This window comes from Colossoma macropomum, unplaced genomic scaffold, assembly GCF_904425465.1.
Source record: "Colossoma macropomum unplaced genomic scaffold, Colossoma_macropomum, whole genome shotgun sequence".
Classification (NCBI taxonomy): Eukaryota; Metazoa; Chordata; class Actinopteri; order Characiformes; family Serrasalmidae; genus Colossoma; species Colossoma macropomum.
In genome coordinates, this window is record NW_023494784.1 from 18,390,267 (window position 1) to 18,411,176 (window position 20,910).

General features: G+C 37.8%; 1 protein-coding gene across 5 annotated transcripts in view; it reads left to right on the forward strand.

Annotated features, from left to right (window-relative positions):
• Nucleotides 1-20,910, forward strand: part of caska (calcium/calmodulin-dependent serine protein kinase a) — a 285,045-nt gene that overhangs the window by 170,436 nt on the left and 93,699 nt on the right. For all 5 annotated transcript variants that reach the window (XM_036584332.1, XM_036584563.1, XM_036584414.1 and 2 more), the window contains exons 3-5: nucleotides 1,388-1,493; nucleotides 12,320-12,397; nucleotides 13,738-13,810. In XM_036584332.1, coding sequence (XP_036440225.1) covers nucleotides 1,388-1,493; nucleotides 12,320-12,397; nucleotides 13,738-13,810 — 257 coding nt within the window. The remainder of the gene's footprint in view (nucleotides 1-1,387; nucleotides 1,494-12,319; nucleotides 12,398-13,737; nucleotides 13,811-20,910) is intronic.

The window sequence follows — 20,910 nt, forward strand, 5'->3', positions numbered from 1 at the left end:
TGGAAAGAGAGAGTAAAAACAGGGGAAAAAAGGAAAATTAAATGTAAATCGAGTTCTTACAATAAACACTTAAAAACAATAAGCAAAAATAAGTACGTATAAAAGGTAAGTGTAATAAGGATATAGGAAAACAAGAAATTGTAGCACACAGAAAAAATGAAAATTCTTTAAAAAATTAAGTTAATAATAATAAATATTTGTCGCTGACAGGACAAAAACATAACTCCATTTTCGACGGTTTTGATTTTATGACATAATTTGAAGTTAGCTGATGCCTTTTTCATTGTATCAAACATTCATGATGAATGGACCAATAGAAATGCTCCAAAATGACTTGTAATAAATCATTTCTCAATTAAATTGAAAGTTTAGAAAGTGTTTTCCTTCTCTTGTAAATTATTTTTTTGGAGATATGAGGTTTTGTTCTGACAGTGGCGATATGTTTTAACCCCTTAAAATGCCAGGGCTCCCTGGCAGGCCCAGAGTTTTATTACACACCTGTTTGTATTGAAGTCCCTGTAGTTCCTGAATAATAAGCCTTAGTATGTAATTAGTCTGAGATTTGAAGGGGTTAAGCTGCATTTTTAAAAGTGCTAGCTGAAGTTGCATGTCACATGTCTTGTAGGGAGTTACACAGTTTGGGAGCGTCTGCTCTAAAAGCAGCCTCATTACTTCTTTTACATTTTTTTTTTTTGTAACAGAATGTACATCTGCGTTTGATGATCTTATACATCATTGTGAAACATGCAGTTAGACAGTCTGCCATATATGAAGGTGTAAGTCAATGAATGACTTAAAAAAAGACTTATAAAAGAACCTTAAAATTGTATTCTATATTAAACAGGTTTGTTCTTCCATGTTGGAGTCAGAACTCTTCTGCTGCATTCTGTACAAGCTGTAGTTTGTCTATACTGTTTTTGGAAACCAGTGAACAACACATTATAATAATCTAAATGAGAGAAAATGAATATATACTTTATTGGGAAGTCAAAATATGAACAAAATAAATCCTAATAAGTAATAATTTGAACCAAAATCAGAGAAATATGAAGAACTGTTGTTCTCTGTGTTGGAAATTAGCTTTCATACAAAAAACATTTGAGCCAGAAAGGGGTTTATATTGCACTGGTTAGATGTTAATCACGAAGCTGCTCCTGTGATCATTTGCAGTTCTTAGTAGATAAGCCACTAAATTGGCCTTTTCTACCAGCAGTGTCTGTAGACTGTCAGTAATTAATGCCTATGTTGGTAAATCTACCACTAAGCTGGAAAACATGATGGAGTATTCCTTTAAGATCACTTCAGTAAGTAATAATAGTTAGCTAGTTCATCAGAAAATGACATTAACCATCTCTCTCTCTCTTTCTTTCTCTCTCTCTCTCTGCAGATCTGAAGAGAGAGGCCAGTATCTGTCACATGCTGAAACATCCCCATATTGTGGAGTTGCTGGAGACCTACAGTTCAGATGGCATGCTCTACATGGTCTTTGAGTTGTAAGTGACCTTTTTCAAACCCTCCATATTTGGTGTTGAGCTGTTCAGGCTCACATTGCTCTCAGGATGCATTAATCTAATCTACAGTTTCATCAGTGATACCCCTTAGGCAAGACTGTGCTGATGTGAGTGCACGGCTCATTTGCTCCCCCACTTTCAGTGGTAAAATCTCTCGTGTTAATAGAGAATGGAATGGAATCTTTTTTTGGGTTATGTAAATCTGAGGGTGGTGGAAGAGGGAAATATTGGGGAGCTGACTTTGATGTGCTTGATGGACAGGCCAATTAGTCGTTGTGCAGCATGGCTATGAGCAGGCCTGGATTTGCCTTTACGCAAGTTGCTGTTCAGTTGAGCAAGTTATAATAATTGATGTGACATTTTTTTAATAGGGTTCCTCTCCCCTGCAGAAATCAACACAGGAGGCCAGATTTCAAGTCACATGAAAGCCTTAGTTGTGGATGTCAGAGCGTTAATCCATATTGATTCATGTTCATTTGAATTCATCGCTCAGCTACAGCATTTTTACACTCCTTTTCTCACTAAACTGCTCTTTATGCTGTTTTCATTTTGAACGCTTAACCACCTATCAGTGTCTGCGTACACCTAGGCGTCTTAAATGTATTGTAATGCACATACAGTATACAGTGGCCCATTTGAAATTCAGTGTTTTTTCTGAGCCGCATGCTGCTCTTTTACTACCCTGTCGCTGGTCCACAGCGGAATTAGACTTTTAGGTAAAAATAAAATTATCCTCCTTTGCAGTAAAATAAAGCTCTGCTGATCGTTCTAACAGTTTTAGCATAAAGTGGTCTTAAGTGCTGGAGTTAATATAGCCTACAGCTGATAATCGATAATTTGGGGACAAATGGACTTATTTGCACTTGTAAGCACTCAAGCTGTTTTTCTGATATGTTTAATCTGCAGCAGGAAACTGTCAAACACTAAAACGTCAGGAGGCTGAAGTCAGATTCTCACTGAAATTTCCTGTTCCACCTCAAATGGTGCAGCAGTTACACTCTGGCACATCAGGCACCTGAACCAGGTGTAACGGGGAAATTAGAAAAAGCCAAAATGGTAAAATGGGCATAAATTGTTGTGGCTCCCAGGGTGGTTTGATTTTTATTAAAAGGACAAAATGGCTCTTATTAACATTTGGGTCGCTTCAGGTCGCCAACCCATTTATTCTGAAGTTAGAGTTAAAAGTTAGTGTTGAAATTATAAGGAGTGTTTCGACCTGGACTGCTTTTTGAATGAGGTGTAAAACAGAACAGCCAATCTGAACAGAGTTAATTTACATATATCAGTCTTAAAGACAGTAACAGAAACAGTCTGTTTGGAGGAGAACAGTGAAGTCTGAAGCTAAAACAGAAAAAAAATTAAAGGATGAAAAAAGGACTCTGGTTTTCAGTTAAACACATTTTGGGAGCTTTAGACTTTCAGAGCTTTCTTTCTTCATCAGCCTTTCTCATGTATTCTTTCTCTCTATCTCGCTCAAGAAAAATGTACAATATAGGCTCTTTAATGACAGTGTGCACTCCAACTGCAAGTGAACTTTGTGCAAGAATCACAGATTTGCTTAAATTTGAATTGTGAACTAGAATCCTGAATATTTTTTTCTTCATTTTACTTGCCATAACCTTTTTATTTGTTTAGAATATTCAAAGTTCTAAAACTTCCTGTTGTTATTTCCAGGTTTAAATGAAAAAAAATCTCACATTTTCAATCTAAGAAGTCTGAGATCACTGTATTAACAGCATTATAATGCTTGTTTTATAAACTCACTTCATATGAACTGTAATCCTGCTCTTCGTCTACACTGATTCATTTCAAAATGTGTTTTGCAGAAATCCTTCTGCTTTTTTCCTCCTGCACTTGTTTATTTGCTCTGCAGATGTTTAGCAAAAGACCTCTTTTTCGAGATTCCCATGATTAAATTTAGCCCACTTAGCATGCTCTTACCACACTGTGGTTTGGATAGCAGATGCATGATACTTACATGAAGCATGCAGGGAGCAGCAGGTGATGCTGACTTTTAGTAATAAAGCCTCAGTATCTCACAGATGATCTCCCTGCAGACCCCATTCTGCTCCTCATTTATCATTCTCACACACACACACACACACACACACACACACACACACACACACACATACACACATACACAGGGATTCTCTATATAGAACGTGGCTGGGTGCTATTTGGGTGCTAGTGGGTATGCAGGTGTCCCAGAATCTGAAGTGATAAAATATCCTGCCTATAGTGTGAGATTCACATTTACTGCACAGCCAAACAATGAAAATGGAAACAAACATTATTTTCCAGTGAAAGCAAAAGTATAATGATCAGTAACTGTCCCAGAACAGAAATGTTGAAGGGCCCAAATCATGGAAAACTGAATTTTTCTCACTTTTCCTTAATCAAAGGCCCAATCCCATTTCTTATTTTTACCCCTACACCTTTTTTTTAGTGTCACCTTGCCCCTTGGAACTGAGTCACAAGGGGCAGGGGTTGAAATCTTCCCCAATGAAATGGAACAACCCTCAAATAAAAAAAGAACATTACTTCATTGACAGGCCGGTAGCGGCGATCTGTAGGCGACCCTGCCAGTCTGCAGTGATAACAGAGGAGGGTAAAGTTCAGCAACCTCACTGCTGGGCTTTAGTTACATTTAGGGCATCATATGCTTTCAAAGAAGTGGGATGAAACAGTTACTTATTATTGCCCACCTCGAAGCTGAAGTCAGCTATTCGCCTGCTTCTCATTCGGATTTTCCCGTTCCACCTAAAATGGTGCAGCGGTTACATTCTGGCGTTTCAGGTGTCAGTACTGCTCAAGTACTGCTGGACTATTTAAGGTGGAACGGGAAATTTAGCTAGCTACCAAGACATCAGAATACTATTGGTGATTTTTAAGCTTAATATGAAGCAAAGGACCATAATTCATTGAAACAACATTAAACTAAGACAATACAATGGTTATCTTAATTTTTTAAAAGAGAAAATTCTCACATTTGTGGGGGTTTTTTGGTCGCCTGCACAGCCATCTTGCCTCTTTTTCTTTTTTTCACTTAAGGCTCTGTTTGGAGAGTGCCTCTCAGAAAAACCTTCGTTTGGAGGGCCATGTAACCCTAACACTTTGCCCTACCCCTCTATTTCTGTCGACGTGAACACACAAAACGAAGGGGTAAGGGCTAAGTGGTAGGGGCAAAGAGTGAAATGGGATTGGGCCAAAAGTTTGATGTAGTACGTAAATATTGTTACATTTTCAAAACATACTGTTCACTGAGCAGTCCATACAGTCTATTTATATATACAAACCTCAGCTGCAAAAATGGCCCATTTTGAATTCACTGTTTTTGTGATGTCATGCAATTACATTTGCATACATTCAGCCCACAGCTGTTTAGCCCTGCCCATTCATGCAGAAGTTTTGAGAAATGTTTCAGCCCTGATTGCATTTTGTATAATATATAATGCAATGCAGACAATCACAGCAGAGCTCATTTACATATATTACTCCTAAAGGCACAGTAACAAAAACAGACTGTTTACTTCTAAAGGATAAAGGGAGGCTGGAAAATGGTCATGTAAGAATGAGCTATTACTGTTTTTCCTGCATAAATCTTCACAGATTATAAGTGGACATCAGACAAAAGAATAAAATGCACGATATGGAACATGGGCCCCTTAATTTTAAATCTGTGTTACTCATTAATTACATAATTTTTCATTCCATGTAGGTCACAACTTAATGAGAATTTGAGCTGATTATTTATACGTGCTGGACAATAATAAAGTACATTTACTTCGCTACTGTACTTAAATACTCTTTTGAAGTATCTGTACTTTTTAAAAGTATTTCCATTTTTTAAAACTTTGAGACTATACTTTCACTCTAATTCACTTCAAAGTAGAATATAATACTTTTTACTCCACTGTTTTCTACACTAATGTGTTGTTGGTCATTAAACTGTAGAGGGAGAACATTTTTCTAAAATATTAGAAAAATGCGATGCACTTTCCAATAAACAAACCAATTACTGTGCACCTTTTACTAAACCCCACCCCAAATACAGACTGTCCAGTCGTAGTTTAGCTACTGAACTTGCAATCTCATGTCAGCCCTTGCTATTGAACTTCCAGAGTTGACATTGCTCACTCTATAGCTTGTCAGACAAAGTGATATTAATCAAGGGGGCAACTGGGCTTTGCAACTGATTTGTTTGACCTGCATATAGAAGCTATAAAGCTAACTATACACTTACAACTTGCGTTATGGGGAAAGAGCTCTGTGGTGAATTTGATTGTTGGTCTTCACCAGCATGCATGAGTAACAGAAGCAGTAACATTACTGATAGTACTGGGAAGTTCTTATGAAATATTGAAAAATTAAAAATAGCAACATTTTAAACTAATACAGTAAATTCTTACTCAAGTACATTTTAAAACAAGTACTTTTGTACTGTAACTGAAGTAAATAAGTAATATCGTTAGTAAGGATAACTGTAGAACCCTTGGACTGTAGTGGAAGGGAGGACACGGGAGCAGTAGTAATGTACACAGAGTTGAACTTTGATGGAGGATCTTGAAGGATTTTGGCTTTGCTTTTCAGACGTGAGAAAGACAAAAAAAAAGAGAAAACTTTCAATGGCTTTGGATTGTAAGGCATTTATGTGCTTGCTCTGTGTCAGGACATCTCTTTCTCCCAGTCTCTTAACAATCAAAACACATAAATAAAAGGGAAACACTGGCCTGTTGTTTGTCAAACAGTGAGTTCATGTTCATCTATACTGTTAAAGGTCTTGCTGGTTACTTATTTTATCTCCTCCATCAGTCAGCGTCATCAGATATTCATATTCATCACATAACAGCTGACTGTCGCTCATCTTATTTATGTGTTATAACTGCTTATTAATGATTTTTAAGGTGACCTACTTAATAACCATTAAATAAACCATTCACAAACCCCACAGTAAGGGGACTTACTTTGTGAAGTGCACTCGTAAAAATGATGGTTCTTCAAGGGTTCTTTAGTAAAGGGAATGGTTCTATTCAGAACGCTGAGTTCTATATAGAAACTTAAACTTCCTGTTTAAATAGTTATTTGCATGCTGAAATGGTTCTTCAGGTTGATGGAGAATGTGATGTAAATGTTTCTATATAGAACCTTCTTGAAAATGTTTCTATACAGCGCCAAAAACGGTTCTGCTTTTGTTACAATATCAAGCTTGTAACAGCAGAAGAACACTTTTTTTTATTTTAATAGAACCACTTAAGCACGAAATGGTTCTACACAGAGCTTATGGTTCTGAAAAGAACCATTGACTTTACTAAAGAACCCTTGAAGAACTATCTTTTTAAGAGTTTAGTACCTTCAGTTTTTGTTTTTATGTATATTAGCTATAGCTATATTTTGGAGCATTCACAAATGGCAAAATTCCAGAGCCTGTTTGTGGGAATGTGTCCAAGTCAATATAAAAACAACTGACCGGTCTTAAACCCTTTTAAACCTACACATATACAGACCACATGCAGTCTGTGTAAAAGAAACAGAAACAACTGTTTCGCCTAATATTAAAATGGAAATGAACCAGTTTTTTTTAAGCAAATCTATCTCTTTATTGATTCTGAGCTCTGCTTGTCCCTGGAAATAAAGTACATAATGCTTTTTTAAGATGAATGTAGCAGCAGAAGGAGAGCTTATAGTCTGTAAGGGCATGAAACTGGGAACAGTAATAGAAGGAATGAGCGAGAGAGGAACAGGTGATTAAAGACTGAAACTCACTGGAGACACAGAGGAGTGTGTGCTAACTCATCCTCATGCTGGAAGAAGGCAGAGGGTTCTTGGAGGACTCCAGACCCGTGGACAGCTCAGGCATTAACTCTCCCCCAAGTGACGAAAGGAGAAGTTCATTCACAGTTTTACATTCAGGTCACTGCATCACCAACACCATGGCCCTTTTCTCTGCACAGCTAGCTCTGTTACTGCACTGCAATAGCCACTCTTAGCTGACCCAACATTAAACTTCACTTCACCTGAAATGCTAAATCTGCGGAGTATGTTGAGGTTATTGTAGTTCTTTGCATTAGGTTACATTTCCCAACATGTCATCAGTAATCTGTACTGGGATACATTTTTAAAGTAACCCAATGCAGGTCAGAAGTCAGTTATGTAGTCAACCTTCTACATAGGTTTTTAATTTTCCCAGCTTTGTTTAGTCAAAACATTTTCTAGCATAGTTTTTTTGATACTGCATCTAAGTCAGGTCTGCAAAGTACAGTTTTAGTTGAGCTTATTAAAACAAGTCAGCCTCTTTGTGAGCTGACGTTGCTGCATAGTTTTTTTGTTGTTGCATTTTTACTCAGTCCCCAGCCATATGCTACAGAGGTGAGCGCTTATTCTTTTCACACTTCTGACCACTGAGGGTCGAAATTTCACTTAGACTTGGTCTTGTGATCTCGTTTCCTGGCGATCAGGCACATAATAGTGCCTCTCTGAAACTGTGAAACCTCAGAGAGAGAGGTCAAAATATATCATGATGTTTAAAAGATGTTGTTAATTTAATTATTTGCACGTGGCAGTTCTTTATCTAAGCAAATATGAGATTTTTTTATTAAACCTTTGGCTAAGTTAAGTTTGACTAAGTTAAAAATCTATGCAGAAGGTTAACTTAAAGTTTGAGTTGGCACCCCCCGCCCTGCTGTTATACACTTCCAGAAAGATTTATATATCGTATAACAGTCTAACTAGTAAGCATAATAACCTTAAAACATTGAGAGCAAGATATTGTTGATGTGTCGGATGCACAAATCTACTACTTTGCAATGCATGAGAGAATTTGAGAGGTTGCGCTCTTAGCTTTAAAGCCTTACGGTACTACGTAATATTTCTGTTTCGGTTATGTTTTTGTTTTAGTTTTGTTTCTGCTAGTTTAGCCTGAGTGCCTCTCTAAAACCTGACACTAAAATCTCAGTATCAGTTATTTTTAGGCCTTCATGTTTTTCAGCTATTGTGCCCAACATTCTAATTTGTGCACTAATGCTCTCCTCCTTCCTTCCTGTTTGATTAGAACTTTTTAAAATGAAGCCAGTTTTATTAATTTCCTATATGTAGAGTAGTTCCACACTCTTCAGCTTATCAGAAGCGCACACCTTATTTCAGTGGAACTTGTGCACAGAGCGAGTTCTTATCTGGGGAGCTGCAGCTGCTTCTGTATGGATTTACACAGCTCTGGAGAGCATAGCTAACAGAGATTGGTTGTTAGACTTCCTGAGTTGGCAAAACTGCTTTCAGAAAGGCTGCAACAACACACCCCTCCAAAAGAAAGCAATAAATCAAAGCAACATTAACTATTATGGCTTACTGTAATGTTAAATGCTTTGTTTCCCTTTACTTTATTATAATATTATAATGTTATAATTGGCCTCTGTTTTTGACTACACTTTGATAGACTGTGATTAGAATGATGATATAAAACTCAGTGTAGCTCAGTAGCCACTAGCAGTAGCCAGGGCGTAGCAAAGGGGTCGCTGGAATGGCCAGTGCCAGCCCAGCGTGACGGATGGCCACCCTTCTAGCCCTCACAGTTATGCAGTGAGACAGTCAGATGTTATCAATAAAGCAGTCACCAGAGAAATGTTCTCCTACTTACTCTGAGCAAATGTTTACACTTTACTGTAAAAACTGCACTCAGTAATCAGCTTGTCATTGCTCTGATAGGCTACTTTGCTGAGCAAACTGATGACAGAATGCTGGTCTAAATTTTAATGTTAACCTTGTTCATTTTGCTTAAAGAAGCGGCCGGCATTGTACTTCTACATTAAGAGAGCAGTTAAAATCATCTCAGTAAATTTCTGCATCAACATAGTACAGTGTTTTTGTGCTTAGCAACCATATCTAAGCTTTACTTTCCTACTAATGAATGAAGAACTCCAGGAAAACACTTCAAAATAAACCTGCAGTGAGAATGGCGGTGGCAGTACGTTAGTATTATTTGACTAAGAAAGGGTGAAGAGGTGTAACTGAGGGACATATATTGCCTGCCTGATCATCTAGAGGCTGAAGAAAAGGTTTTGGACTAAGACCAAACTCACAGTTCAATGTCCAAACTATTAAGAAGCAGCTCTAAGGTAAGCTAAACTTTATCTAGGTTACTGAATATGCTAAAAAGTGTTTTAGGATAACGTCTGATGATAAATAACTTTGCAGAATAATGTTAGGATCAGATAGCTAGCTTTTCTTAGCTTTGCTGCTGTTATTGCTTGATAAATGAGTCAGATTAAGCGCTCGCATTTGTACTTGTGAGCATGCAGTTCTTTGCATTTCTTGAGGTTTGCTAAAAGACCCTGCAGTCTGCATCTACACTGCACTGACTAACTTTAGCCAGATTTTGTCATTTTTGGTTTGTAGGAGAAATTAGTTTGATCAGTTTGTTCATTAGAAATGTACCTCTCAGATAAATGACTAAAATAAACACATTTACGAGGAGCTGTTGGTGTGTTTTGAGCTATTAAAAACTGATTTTTTGGCCTGGCGCATTTGACATTCGAGCTAGGCATTAGAGCGTAATGTGGCCCATTACCTAAAATGAGTTTGGCTCTCATGTTGTAACTGAATGCAGTCCTAACATTATATCTCCTCTCTGTATTCAGTCTGTAACCTGATCAAATGATCTAGTTCCCTCCTCTGCAGTCTCCTTATATAGGGAACAAGGGGTCATGAAAAATGACCCCTTACAGTTGTTTGATGTTAACCAACGTAAAATTAGGTTTACAAAATCTTCATCAAGAAGTAATTTTCTCCAAAAAAGGCAAAATTACTTAAAACAAAGGGTTACAATTACTGACACCCCTAAAATAAAAGTTCTGTGAATAAAATTGAATAGAGTCCAATCATTCTTACTCATCCCTCTGCATTAGTCAGGTCAGAGAATGCTAAAAGGGCAATAAGAGCTTAATAAAAGGTTGTTGCTATTCATTCAGTTTGGCAGTAGCAGTGACTATTAGTGCTACCCATTCAGTTCAGGCCATAAATGTTAAAAATCTGTCAGAAACATGAAAAAAACGTTATTGCTAATTACTGGTAGCAGAAACTTTGCTAACATTGGTGCACATTAACATTTTTGGTCATTGTAGATTAAACATTCTAGCTTATAAAAGACATTTGTTTGAAGTGTGTAACAGACATGCTAACATTTTTTTCTGATTTGTTAGTAGTAGTTTTACTGCAACAATATTATTAGTAAAGAGCCCTGGCCTAGAGCTTCTGCCACTGTTTTCCATTTTTAACTGCTGACTGAAACTTGTTCAGACTACCAGATAATTTCATATGTTGGACTTTTAGATGGCCTACAGTTATTTTTTTCACAAAATGTGTCCTTCCTATTGTAAATTCAAACATGATTTCTTGATTCCACTATGTGTTCCTCACTATGTTAGTGATTAATCTGACTCGCTAGGCCTGCAGTTATGTTCCTGAAATCCTAACCACTGGGAGAGCTAGCTTGCCTGTATCTACCTACAAATCACTCAGAAGAGCTCTGACAGTTTCCCTCTGGGCATTACGAATAAAAAAAATTGCTGCTTGCTTAAAAATACCCAATTCAACTATTCAGACAATAATTACAATGTTTAAAACAAGTTGAGCTCTTACAGGCCTGTTTTGAAAACCAAGCTAACTCCATGCCAAAAATCTATATGGAGAATTTATTAGAAGAAAGTTTCTTCTCAGACAAACGTAAGTGCCTTAAGTGGAGCTTTGATTGAAACAAAATTATTGTCAGCTAAGACAAAAGTAGAGGTCACCAGACTGTCACTAGAACAACATAATTCCTCTTCCTCTCTGATGTTGCAAGCCTGTTTCACTTTCGAAAGCCTTGAGAAACACTGAAGCATATCTGACATCATAGACACTGTAAAACTCTTGGACGACAGTTTTGAATGTAATATAGCTGCTTCTGGCAGGGGCTTTAAACTGGGTTTTCCTGGATCTTCCAGGAGGACCACAGAATCAAGCCTTTCCAGGGGTCATCACAGTCTCAGAATTTAAAACTCCACTGCGGAGACCTGACGTGGAGAATCAACAAAGTAGAATCACAGGCCCTAAAGCATCTGGTGATACTCCACAAGGAGAAAATATCTTTATTTAGGTGTAAAAAAGTATTAAATTGAGAGATGCCAGTTAACACGTTAGCATTTTTGTTCACAGTGACTGAAGGTGCTACAAATTCTGCTACACTTTTGAACGATCAGATGTTTTTATAGTTTTCCTTGTGGAGAATTTCTGCATGATTACATTTTTCAGACAAAAACAAAGTAATTCAGAGTGGTTTGATGTGAAATGGTCCATCTCAGAGAAACTTGCCCACTCAGGTTTCTTTACGGTGGTGATGATAGGAACCAGGTCTTGAGACATCTACAACACATATACAGCTGTTTTATTTACTATCCAAAACATAGTTTATGTGTAGTCTTAATCATTGGAAAATAGTGGTACAGCTGAAAAAATCTGTTTTCTCAGGGGACTATTTTGCCCTGCATGTACCCCACTGCCTTCAAGGTTTGTAAAAAATATATATACATTTCAGGCCAAAAACTTATCTGAAACTATCATAAAAACAAGCTTCATATGATGACTCAGGGGAAGCGTGTGCCAGCCTTCACCCTCCTAGCACTGATGGTATCATGTGACTGGGGGAGACCTAACTATTAGGTGAATTGAATCTGACTAAATTGAGGAGAAAATAAAAAAAAACAGACAAAAAACAAACAGAAAGGCTGTACCTGTGCTGAGATGTTCATCTCTCTCTTCCTTTCTCTCTCTCTCAGTATGGATGGAGCAGACCTCTGTTTTGAGATCGTAAAGAGAGCAGATGCTGGGTTTGTCTACAGTGAGGCTGTAGCGAGGTAAGCATGTTTATGCCATTCATGTACACAAATGATTTGTTTGTTCTTTTAACCTATAGCTCCAGAAAGATTGATGTTTTGAGGTTCTTCTGGGAAACGCTGGATTCTCTTTAAATCAGTACTTTGATAAAATTCTGTCAGAAAGTGAGCGAGAGTGTTGATTAATTTTGGCAGTGTACCAGACTAATTATGCATCCTGCTATTGCACAAGGACCTTTCTGACAGATGCATTTCCCACAAAGCACTGCAAATTATGCTGTTCTATTGAACAGTGTTCAGACTGAAACGAAAGTATTTGATCATTCTCGCTCTCAGCTCCCCTCAGTCTCCACTGTGGTATTGTTGAGCAGCTTGTTGAGCCAGTTTGGATTATTCTTTCCCTTCATGTCATTTATCACAAGAGTGCAATAGTGAACTTGCTTTAAAAATTCTAAAACTGGCAGTCAGAAGTTTCATATATGAAAGATTTCATATATGAAAGATCTCTTTGTCCTGTGTTTTTCTACACAGTGTTACTTGGATTATTTGTGATGTGCATCTTTATGCTGCCTAATCTTTGCCAATTTACATTAGTCAACTAAGCCTAGATGAGATTTGGTAATGTGAAGTGCTGTAGGGTTATTTGTTATTTACATTTAGTGCAAAACATTAGTATTTGATTTGAGATGATGGTACCCTACAAAAATCCAGGCAGTCGTCAGTGAAGTACGTACTGTATGTTGTAAGAATACAGGATAATACTTTATTTTGATGGTCCACTATACCAAAGGAAGTGGCCCAAAATGACTTGGAAAAAAGTCTGGTTCCACTGACATTAAAAGTAAAGTATGTTTTTTCCTTCTCCTGTAAAATTGTCATTTTGGAGATACAAGGTTTTGTTCCAACAGCAGCAAGATACATATATATCATGTGTATGATATGACATGTGTATAATATGTATCTTATATATATATATAGGTTTAGGGTTAGAGCTAATAGTTTCTTATATTCCACATGAAGTTCAGTTGCCTTTAATAGATATTTAGATAAGTGCTAGTTAAAGGCAAAGTGAGCATATAGTCTACAAGCATCTACAGGGGGCTCTCAAAATAAAATGTTGCTGAATATAGTGCAAAGTGCCAGAACTGAGATAAGCCAGTTTCTTTTTTTTTTAGAAGCAAAGCAACTAATGGATCTGGCTTGTAATATATAAGAGAAATATACAGTCACCTGGTTGACTTACAGCATAAACTGAGCTGTGTAGTATATAGTATATAGCAGTATAGCTGAGCTGTTCTTTTGTACTCAGGTGGATAGCAGTTACATTCAGTGCTTCTCCCTGTGTGTCATTCTCGTTCTAGTCACTACATGAGACAGATCCTTGAGGCGCTGCGGTATTGCCATGACAACAATGTCATTCACCGCGATGTAAAGGTAGGCTCTGTAATGATTATTTGTTTTTATTATAAATACATTATTTTTTGCAACCTGAAGTTGCTACCAGCCACATGGCAGTTCAAGGTGTAAGTTACATCCTTGAAAACATCTCAATAAAGTGTTTCATCTTGTTCTAAAGATCCCATATGCAGGTCTGATCTTTCTGTCTCACATATAGTTCCTTTCTCAGAACTACACAATCTCACAATCTGGTATATTTACACTATGAATAATAAGGTTTCTGTGGGTTTGAATGAAATACTGGAAGGTTCTCTTTCTGGGTCTGTACTGTGACTAGTGACTGATCTTGTGCTCATGATCAGTTTTGTAACTACTGCAGAATCAATGCTGTTTGAGACAAGTGCGTGACCAGATGTAGTGGAGTGATATGGAAGGATGTTGCCATAACCACAGGGCTGTCACTGTGCAACCTCAGTGACTGCGATACCATTTGTTTGTCCATATGCAGTGTTCGTGGCTGATGTCATGAATACATTTGTGGTGTTGTTAAAGAGGTACCGAAATCAAACAAAATACATGCATAAATACGTTCTGAGAGCCCATCTCCACCTACATGGAATAACAAAGCACAAACCAGGATGATCCTAAACTGGGATCCCACATAGGCTGTGTCACTTTGGGCAAACATGTCACTGTTTTCCACTGTCTGCACTGTTAAACTGCATGTAAGCCAAACATGGCGCACATTAAAACATGTTTATTTGACCAACATGTCTTAAAACAGATCTAGGCCACTTCCACCTGATATTTGGCAGTATGTTAGCCTATGTAAAAGTTTTTGTTAACTGAGAAAATGAGGCAGTCTAACATAATCTGCCTAAATACTAACACTAAAGCTGCTAAAGCTACTAAAACTTGCAGTTTAATTCAAATTTGGTTCAACCTTAAATTTGTGGATGAGTTAAAATTTCACATTTATTGAAAATTGAATAGTAAGCTAACATTCCGGCCCCTGGATTTGGACGAAATCATGCTGTTAGCAATAACAGAACACGGCCCTGCAAAAAAACACCACCTTAGCTAATCTGATAGAAAACTTCTTACTCTTCTAAGAAGCCATTGTGGGTTGAATTCCCTTTTCTGTGTGCACATACTTCCTCTAAGTTGATTTACCAAGGAAATTTTTGATCTGTTTGGATAAAACATCTAGGTATACATTGCACCTGCAGTTGTAGGAGTGCATGAAGAGGAAGGTAAACTGCTTAAGAAGAATTCTTTGTTTTGTGTTTTTTGCCTCCAGTTTTGACAGTTGATACCACGTGGATACAGTGCTGTGCAAAAGTCCTAGGCATGGAGGCAGATTATTTAAAGCCATTTATTTTGCCAGTGAGTGTTTTGCTTGTAAAATCGCCAAATACCTTTAGAATAAATGCAAGTAAAAATAAATACAGTTTAAAGTAACTAGAATTTCTTATTCTGAAAAAAGTATTTGGTAACTTGTTTGCTGGTTATAAGAACAGTTAAGTTCCTTCAGCAGCACACCTGATTTAACATAATGAAGTGGTGATTAGTCAAACCGGGTACTGGAAGATAAGACTTCTTACTACATTATTATTTGTTTTCTTTTTATTTATCTGTAGCTCGGATTCTGAGATTTTTGTGAGAACCATTCTGGCACCCAAACAGGCCTTTACTGAGTGTTAACCATTAATATGTATTACCACAGAAGCATTTCAACTTTGATTTTAGCTGGCTTTTAGCAGGACTTGCAAAAAATACTGCAACAGTGAGGAAAGATCGGTTTGCTGATCACCGCAACTGTGACTTTAAGAATAGGACATTATTACTCTGCTGCACTTTTGGCAAGACGCCGCACAGTCATCGCTGAGTTTTACAAATCTGGCCCAATATTTTTATCCAATAGCTCTTGTCAGTTGGAAGCTGATGTTGTGCCCTGGCATCACGTGTTCATATCCATTCAACTGCATCTAACACTGGCAGCTATGTTCTCCATATTAGGCTTCACATGAATATCGTAGTGAGTTTTAGTAATGGCTTTTTATCCACTTTCCATGCCTTGTCTGATGTATGAGGTGAACAGTAATATGGTCATAGTTCATTATGTGGCCTATTTGAACTGTAAAGCTGTTTAGTTTAGCATGTCACTCTGCACTCTGGCTGTCATTTGCAACCACCGGCGTGCAAAACATGCACGGTACACTGTCTCGCACACAAACAAATGCACAGAACCGCTAACAAGTCCTTCAGTATAGACGGTTTGTTTTCACAACAAACAAGGCGAGCACAAAGCCAAAGTTCACACTTATCTTAGCAGCATCTAAGCTTGGCAGTGAGGGCTTCACAGCAACTATGACACATCTTAGAATTGTGCGCCTTTCTCTTCCTGCTGCTTTAAACACTTTTATCTTCTTATAGATACAGTTTAGCATGAGACAAAATGAATATATATGACAAAAGACGAAGAATCTTCAATGTGCAGGGGTTGTTGCTAGTTTTAGCAGAGAAAGTGCACTGAGAACATATTCTCATTTACAAGCATGCCTGGAGCAGAACGGCGTGACGGAGGTTGCACCCCAAGAGCATCTTGATGTCATTCAATGTGCTGCTCAGAAACTTCAATTTCCATGGAGGCAAACCATCAGCCTAAGAGTGATTAATAGGTTCCTATAGTGGGCTAAGTGTTTGTTTCTTTCCACATGTGAAATGGTTCCATATAGCTGCTATCCCATGAAGTGGCTGAAGATGCTGGGGCGTGTTTGAGTCATTAATGTGGTGTGAGGATATGTGAACTAGTTCTTACGTACTGATACTCAGAAAACATGGGTTCCATTTTCCTCTGACTGATATTTGTGTCCTGGAATGATATTTCAGCACTTTTTCTACCAGAGCTCATAAATATCCTATGCTAATTCTGAGAAGATATGTACTTTTCTAAGAGCATCAGTACACCAGGAAGCTTATAGCCTGGAGTCCCGTTCCTCATGATAGACACTCAGGATCAAATCCGCAACCTTGCTGGAACCTCAGATCTCTCTGTAGTCCTGTGTAAGCACCCTTGATTTGGTTTTCAAAATAAAACTAAAGAAAATATATGCGATCTCATCTCTGAAACCATGAGGTTAGAATTTGTCCACAGGGAAAAAAGATTTTGCAAGTTGAATCTGATCATTTTTATTCACGAATATTTCTTTTTCTGTGTAACGTCAATGGCAGCTAAATAGCACACAACACAATTAATAGTGGTGTAACACAGGGGCGAGCCACAGGTACTCAAATAGGGAAAGAATATTTGATTTTTTTTAAGATTTGAAACTTGATTAGTTTTTTTTGAGTGCTGTCTTTGTATTATGGCAATTCAAGTCATTATGCTGTCAGTCAAGTACAACTTCTAGTCTCAGACCTCCAATTATTGCTTAACAGACTTTGCCATCCGCCATTCAGTTTGATGTCAGCGTGCCTGTGTTTGAATGTGAAGCTCCAGCTGTGAATTTGCTGCTTACTGTGCTCTTTTACTACAAGTGCTGACATGGTCTTTGTGAAAATATCAAAGCAAACGTCTAACGTTACTTCAGTGCATTGAGTCATTACATGTAAGACATAAATGGACCATTAACATTTTTCATGCCTGCTGTGACCGTATGCTTTAGTCTAAGATGATAAGGTTTAGGGTTGTAAGTTTGCTGTGTTTTTCTAATCGGCATACATCTTGACTGTCTGATTTTAACTGTATGTCATCTTCATTGGGCACATGTGCTTGTGGTGAGCAGATGCGTGCTTTAGAGTGAAGGTGTCAATTTTATCTCAGTCATGTTGTCTTCTTTGAGTCAGACTGCCGTGGCAGTATGCTTTAGCCTAGTATGGTTAGGCTTAGGTTTTTGTTTGCTGTGTTTTTCTCATCACTGTATATTATTACAGTCTTTTTAGTATTAAAAATGCCAAATTTAGCATATCTTATAAATTAGCATCATTGCCATGATGTAACTTAACAGTGTTGCCATAGGCTTCTTGTAAGATTTCTTTGTCTTTCGTGAGTTTATCGCTCACCATAGCACACTGTCTGCCACAGCATGTGAAGTAGGCTGTGCGATGGTATGATGTGTTAACTATCGAACATTAATCATCTGTAATCATTTGTCATGTTGGCTAATTATTTTGTGCAGTATGTTTGGGGGTAATGCAGGATAGGTTCTTTACGAGGCACATGTAGCCCCAAAAGTTTACGTTAATGTTACTCAGCTTAGCATGTTTACTGTTTATCACCTATATCACCACCCATTTTTGGGTGAAAATAGTTGTGCCCCCTCAGTGATTTCTTTCTCTCCCATCTAACTGATCCCTCCCCTCCTCCTGCCAAGACCTTCGCTGTACTGATTGTACTCATTATAGAGTAATGCATTCATTTGTTTTCTGACTCTATCACACTGTTATTGTCTGTTATTTCTGCTGATTGTTTTTGGAAATGTATTCAGTTATTTTGTAAACTGTTGACAGATCTCATTCGCTGTGCTACAAGGTGAAGGACTGGTGCAGAACTAGCACAGTCCTCCCACTTGTGTTATGTTTGTTGTCAACATGGTGGGCGGCATAACACTGAGGTGTATAGGTTCATTTGCGGCCTGCATTTACAGCTCATTTGTAGTCTGAAAGCCCTCAGGGCAGCCCAGAGAACTCTAGCTGTCTGGCTAACTTGCAGAGAAATATGCAGTATTGGACAGAGCAGTAGCTGGAGTTAGTGTGACCTATTGGAAATCCCTTTTATTCTGCCATTTTGTGCTATTTTGTGAATTACAGGCTCTGTGACCTAAAATTAGTGGGTAGTGCATGTTTGGTGGAGATTGCTATGATTCTCTTCCTAAAATATTGATTTGGAGACCAACAAATCAGGGTGAAATCCTGGTTAATTGAGCACATTTTGGACAATTTGTGACGAGCCTTTTAGAAAGAGAGTATTTTTCTCATGCATTCTCTACTGTCCTGTTCAGGGCCAAATCTTTCTGTAAGTGAGATTGCTTAAGTTTTACCACAGGACATGTGTAATGTTTATGACTGATTCACATGGGTTTAGACATCTTGGGGAAAAGTTATAGAAATGGTAGTGGCTACTGGATTTACACACTGCCTGCAAGCCAAGAAAGGGTATAAATCTTATATTGCGTTTACCCTAACCATCTGTCTAGCTGCAGTGAACGCAGTGTGTCATTAGAAGTGTCATTATCTTGGGAGTTTACCACCGACATCAACTCTCGACATCGACAATCAAACTTTATTTTCTGTCATTTTATGTAATAATGTTTAGGTAGAACAATAAATGTCGGCTCAATTTTAGCAACAGAGAACACAAGTAAATGCTTCTTCATGTGTCGCTACACCATGTCATGACCCTGTCCATAAGGTCCACATACTGACACTAAGGTGCAAAAACAGCCTTCTGCGACATCACGAGAAACAACACGTTTACATCTGTGAATCATTCTACTAAATTGGTTCAGAGCTGAAAATACATTTTGGACTTAAACTGACCTGTGAGGTCACCAGCAAGACCCTGTGCACAGCACAATTAAAGCACGTTGCAGACTCCTAAACACAATGCAAATTCAGAAAACACTTCCTTCAACATAACTACACGTGAACTACATTTCACCAGTGTGCCACTAATAGAGAAAACACATGCAACTTCAGAAACGCTGCAAAGCCAGTCACAACACAACGGAAGTGAGTCACAACACAATGGAAATGTTTCTGGTAGATTCTCAAAAGAGATGCAACATCTGTGGTGAAAAAATCATAGCTGATCAGAACACAGATCCTCGCATCCCAGAAAGTTTATGGCTAACTTGACTGGCTGGTTAGCTATCTGACTTGTCATAGCTGTATTACTGTAGTTTTCAGTCCTCGTATTGCTATTTGAATTTTTATAGTTACACTCTATGGCTTCACGATACAATAATATTATTTGCTCAAGTTTTACTGGTTTACTTACTTTTACCAGTAAATGTTTATGCTGCAAGTTTGAGTGGCTCCATCCTCGCTGAGTGTCCTCCGGAAACATTTCCGTTGTGTCGTGACTGACTCTGAAGTGCAGCATGTTTGTGAAATGTAGATCTCATTTTGATGACAGTGTTTTCTCAGTTTGCAGAGCATCTACAAAGTTGCAGTGCATCTTATTATTTTGGAGTGCGTTTGTAAAATGCAGTGCGTATGGTGGTATTTTGGTGGAAGTGTTTTCTGCTTTTGCAGCTCATTTTTTATTTGCAGTTCATTGAGCCTTCTTAGACACTGTAGACTTGAACCTTAGACCAAAATCCTTTTGCTTTGAATGGCCCTATAACTTAATTATATTTGTTCAATGACTGAACATTCACATGTTTCACTACCAAAACAGTCATAACACTACTGAAATCGATACCAAATGTATCAGTAGTGACTGTTTCAGTAGTGACAATTTTAGTTCTTTTTTTGAGCAGAGCATAACTAGTCAGTACATGACTAGCAAACACAGCTTCGAACAGCTGTACACCAAATCATAATATTTTATTTAAAACACAAAAACCTTTACTTTAAAGTATGCATTTCAGCTGTGACACATACTGATTTTCAGACTTTAGGACACTTCAAAAGGCCATGAGGGACAGAAATACAGTCTCACTTCTGCTCTAAAATGCTCTGAAATGCAGGAGTGTGGCTTAAAGAAGGCTCCACCTGTGGACTAGAACACTTTGTGTTTCAAAAGTGACGATGTGTGGGACAACGTGGGACAGCAGTATTTGAATAGTTTTTTTTATTAAAAAATGTAACTCATGATGAATCTACATTTTTAAACTTCACTTTAAAAGAAATCAAAAAAGATCTTTTAAAACAACGCAAACAAATACAAAAAAGTATTACTATAATTTTTTACAAGTTGAAATTTAGGGGTTAGAACTCAGATAAGCCGAATTAATGGTGTTGTTTAAATGCTTTTATAGACCTGCCAAAAACTTAATTTTGTGTCGGTTCCCAAGAGTTGATTAGGGGATCCCAGACCCCCTGAGAGCCTCTGTATATGGGAAAATTATCATGTGAGAATGAATTATGACCATTTTTGGTATTTAGAACCCTACAAGAACGCAGCACTC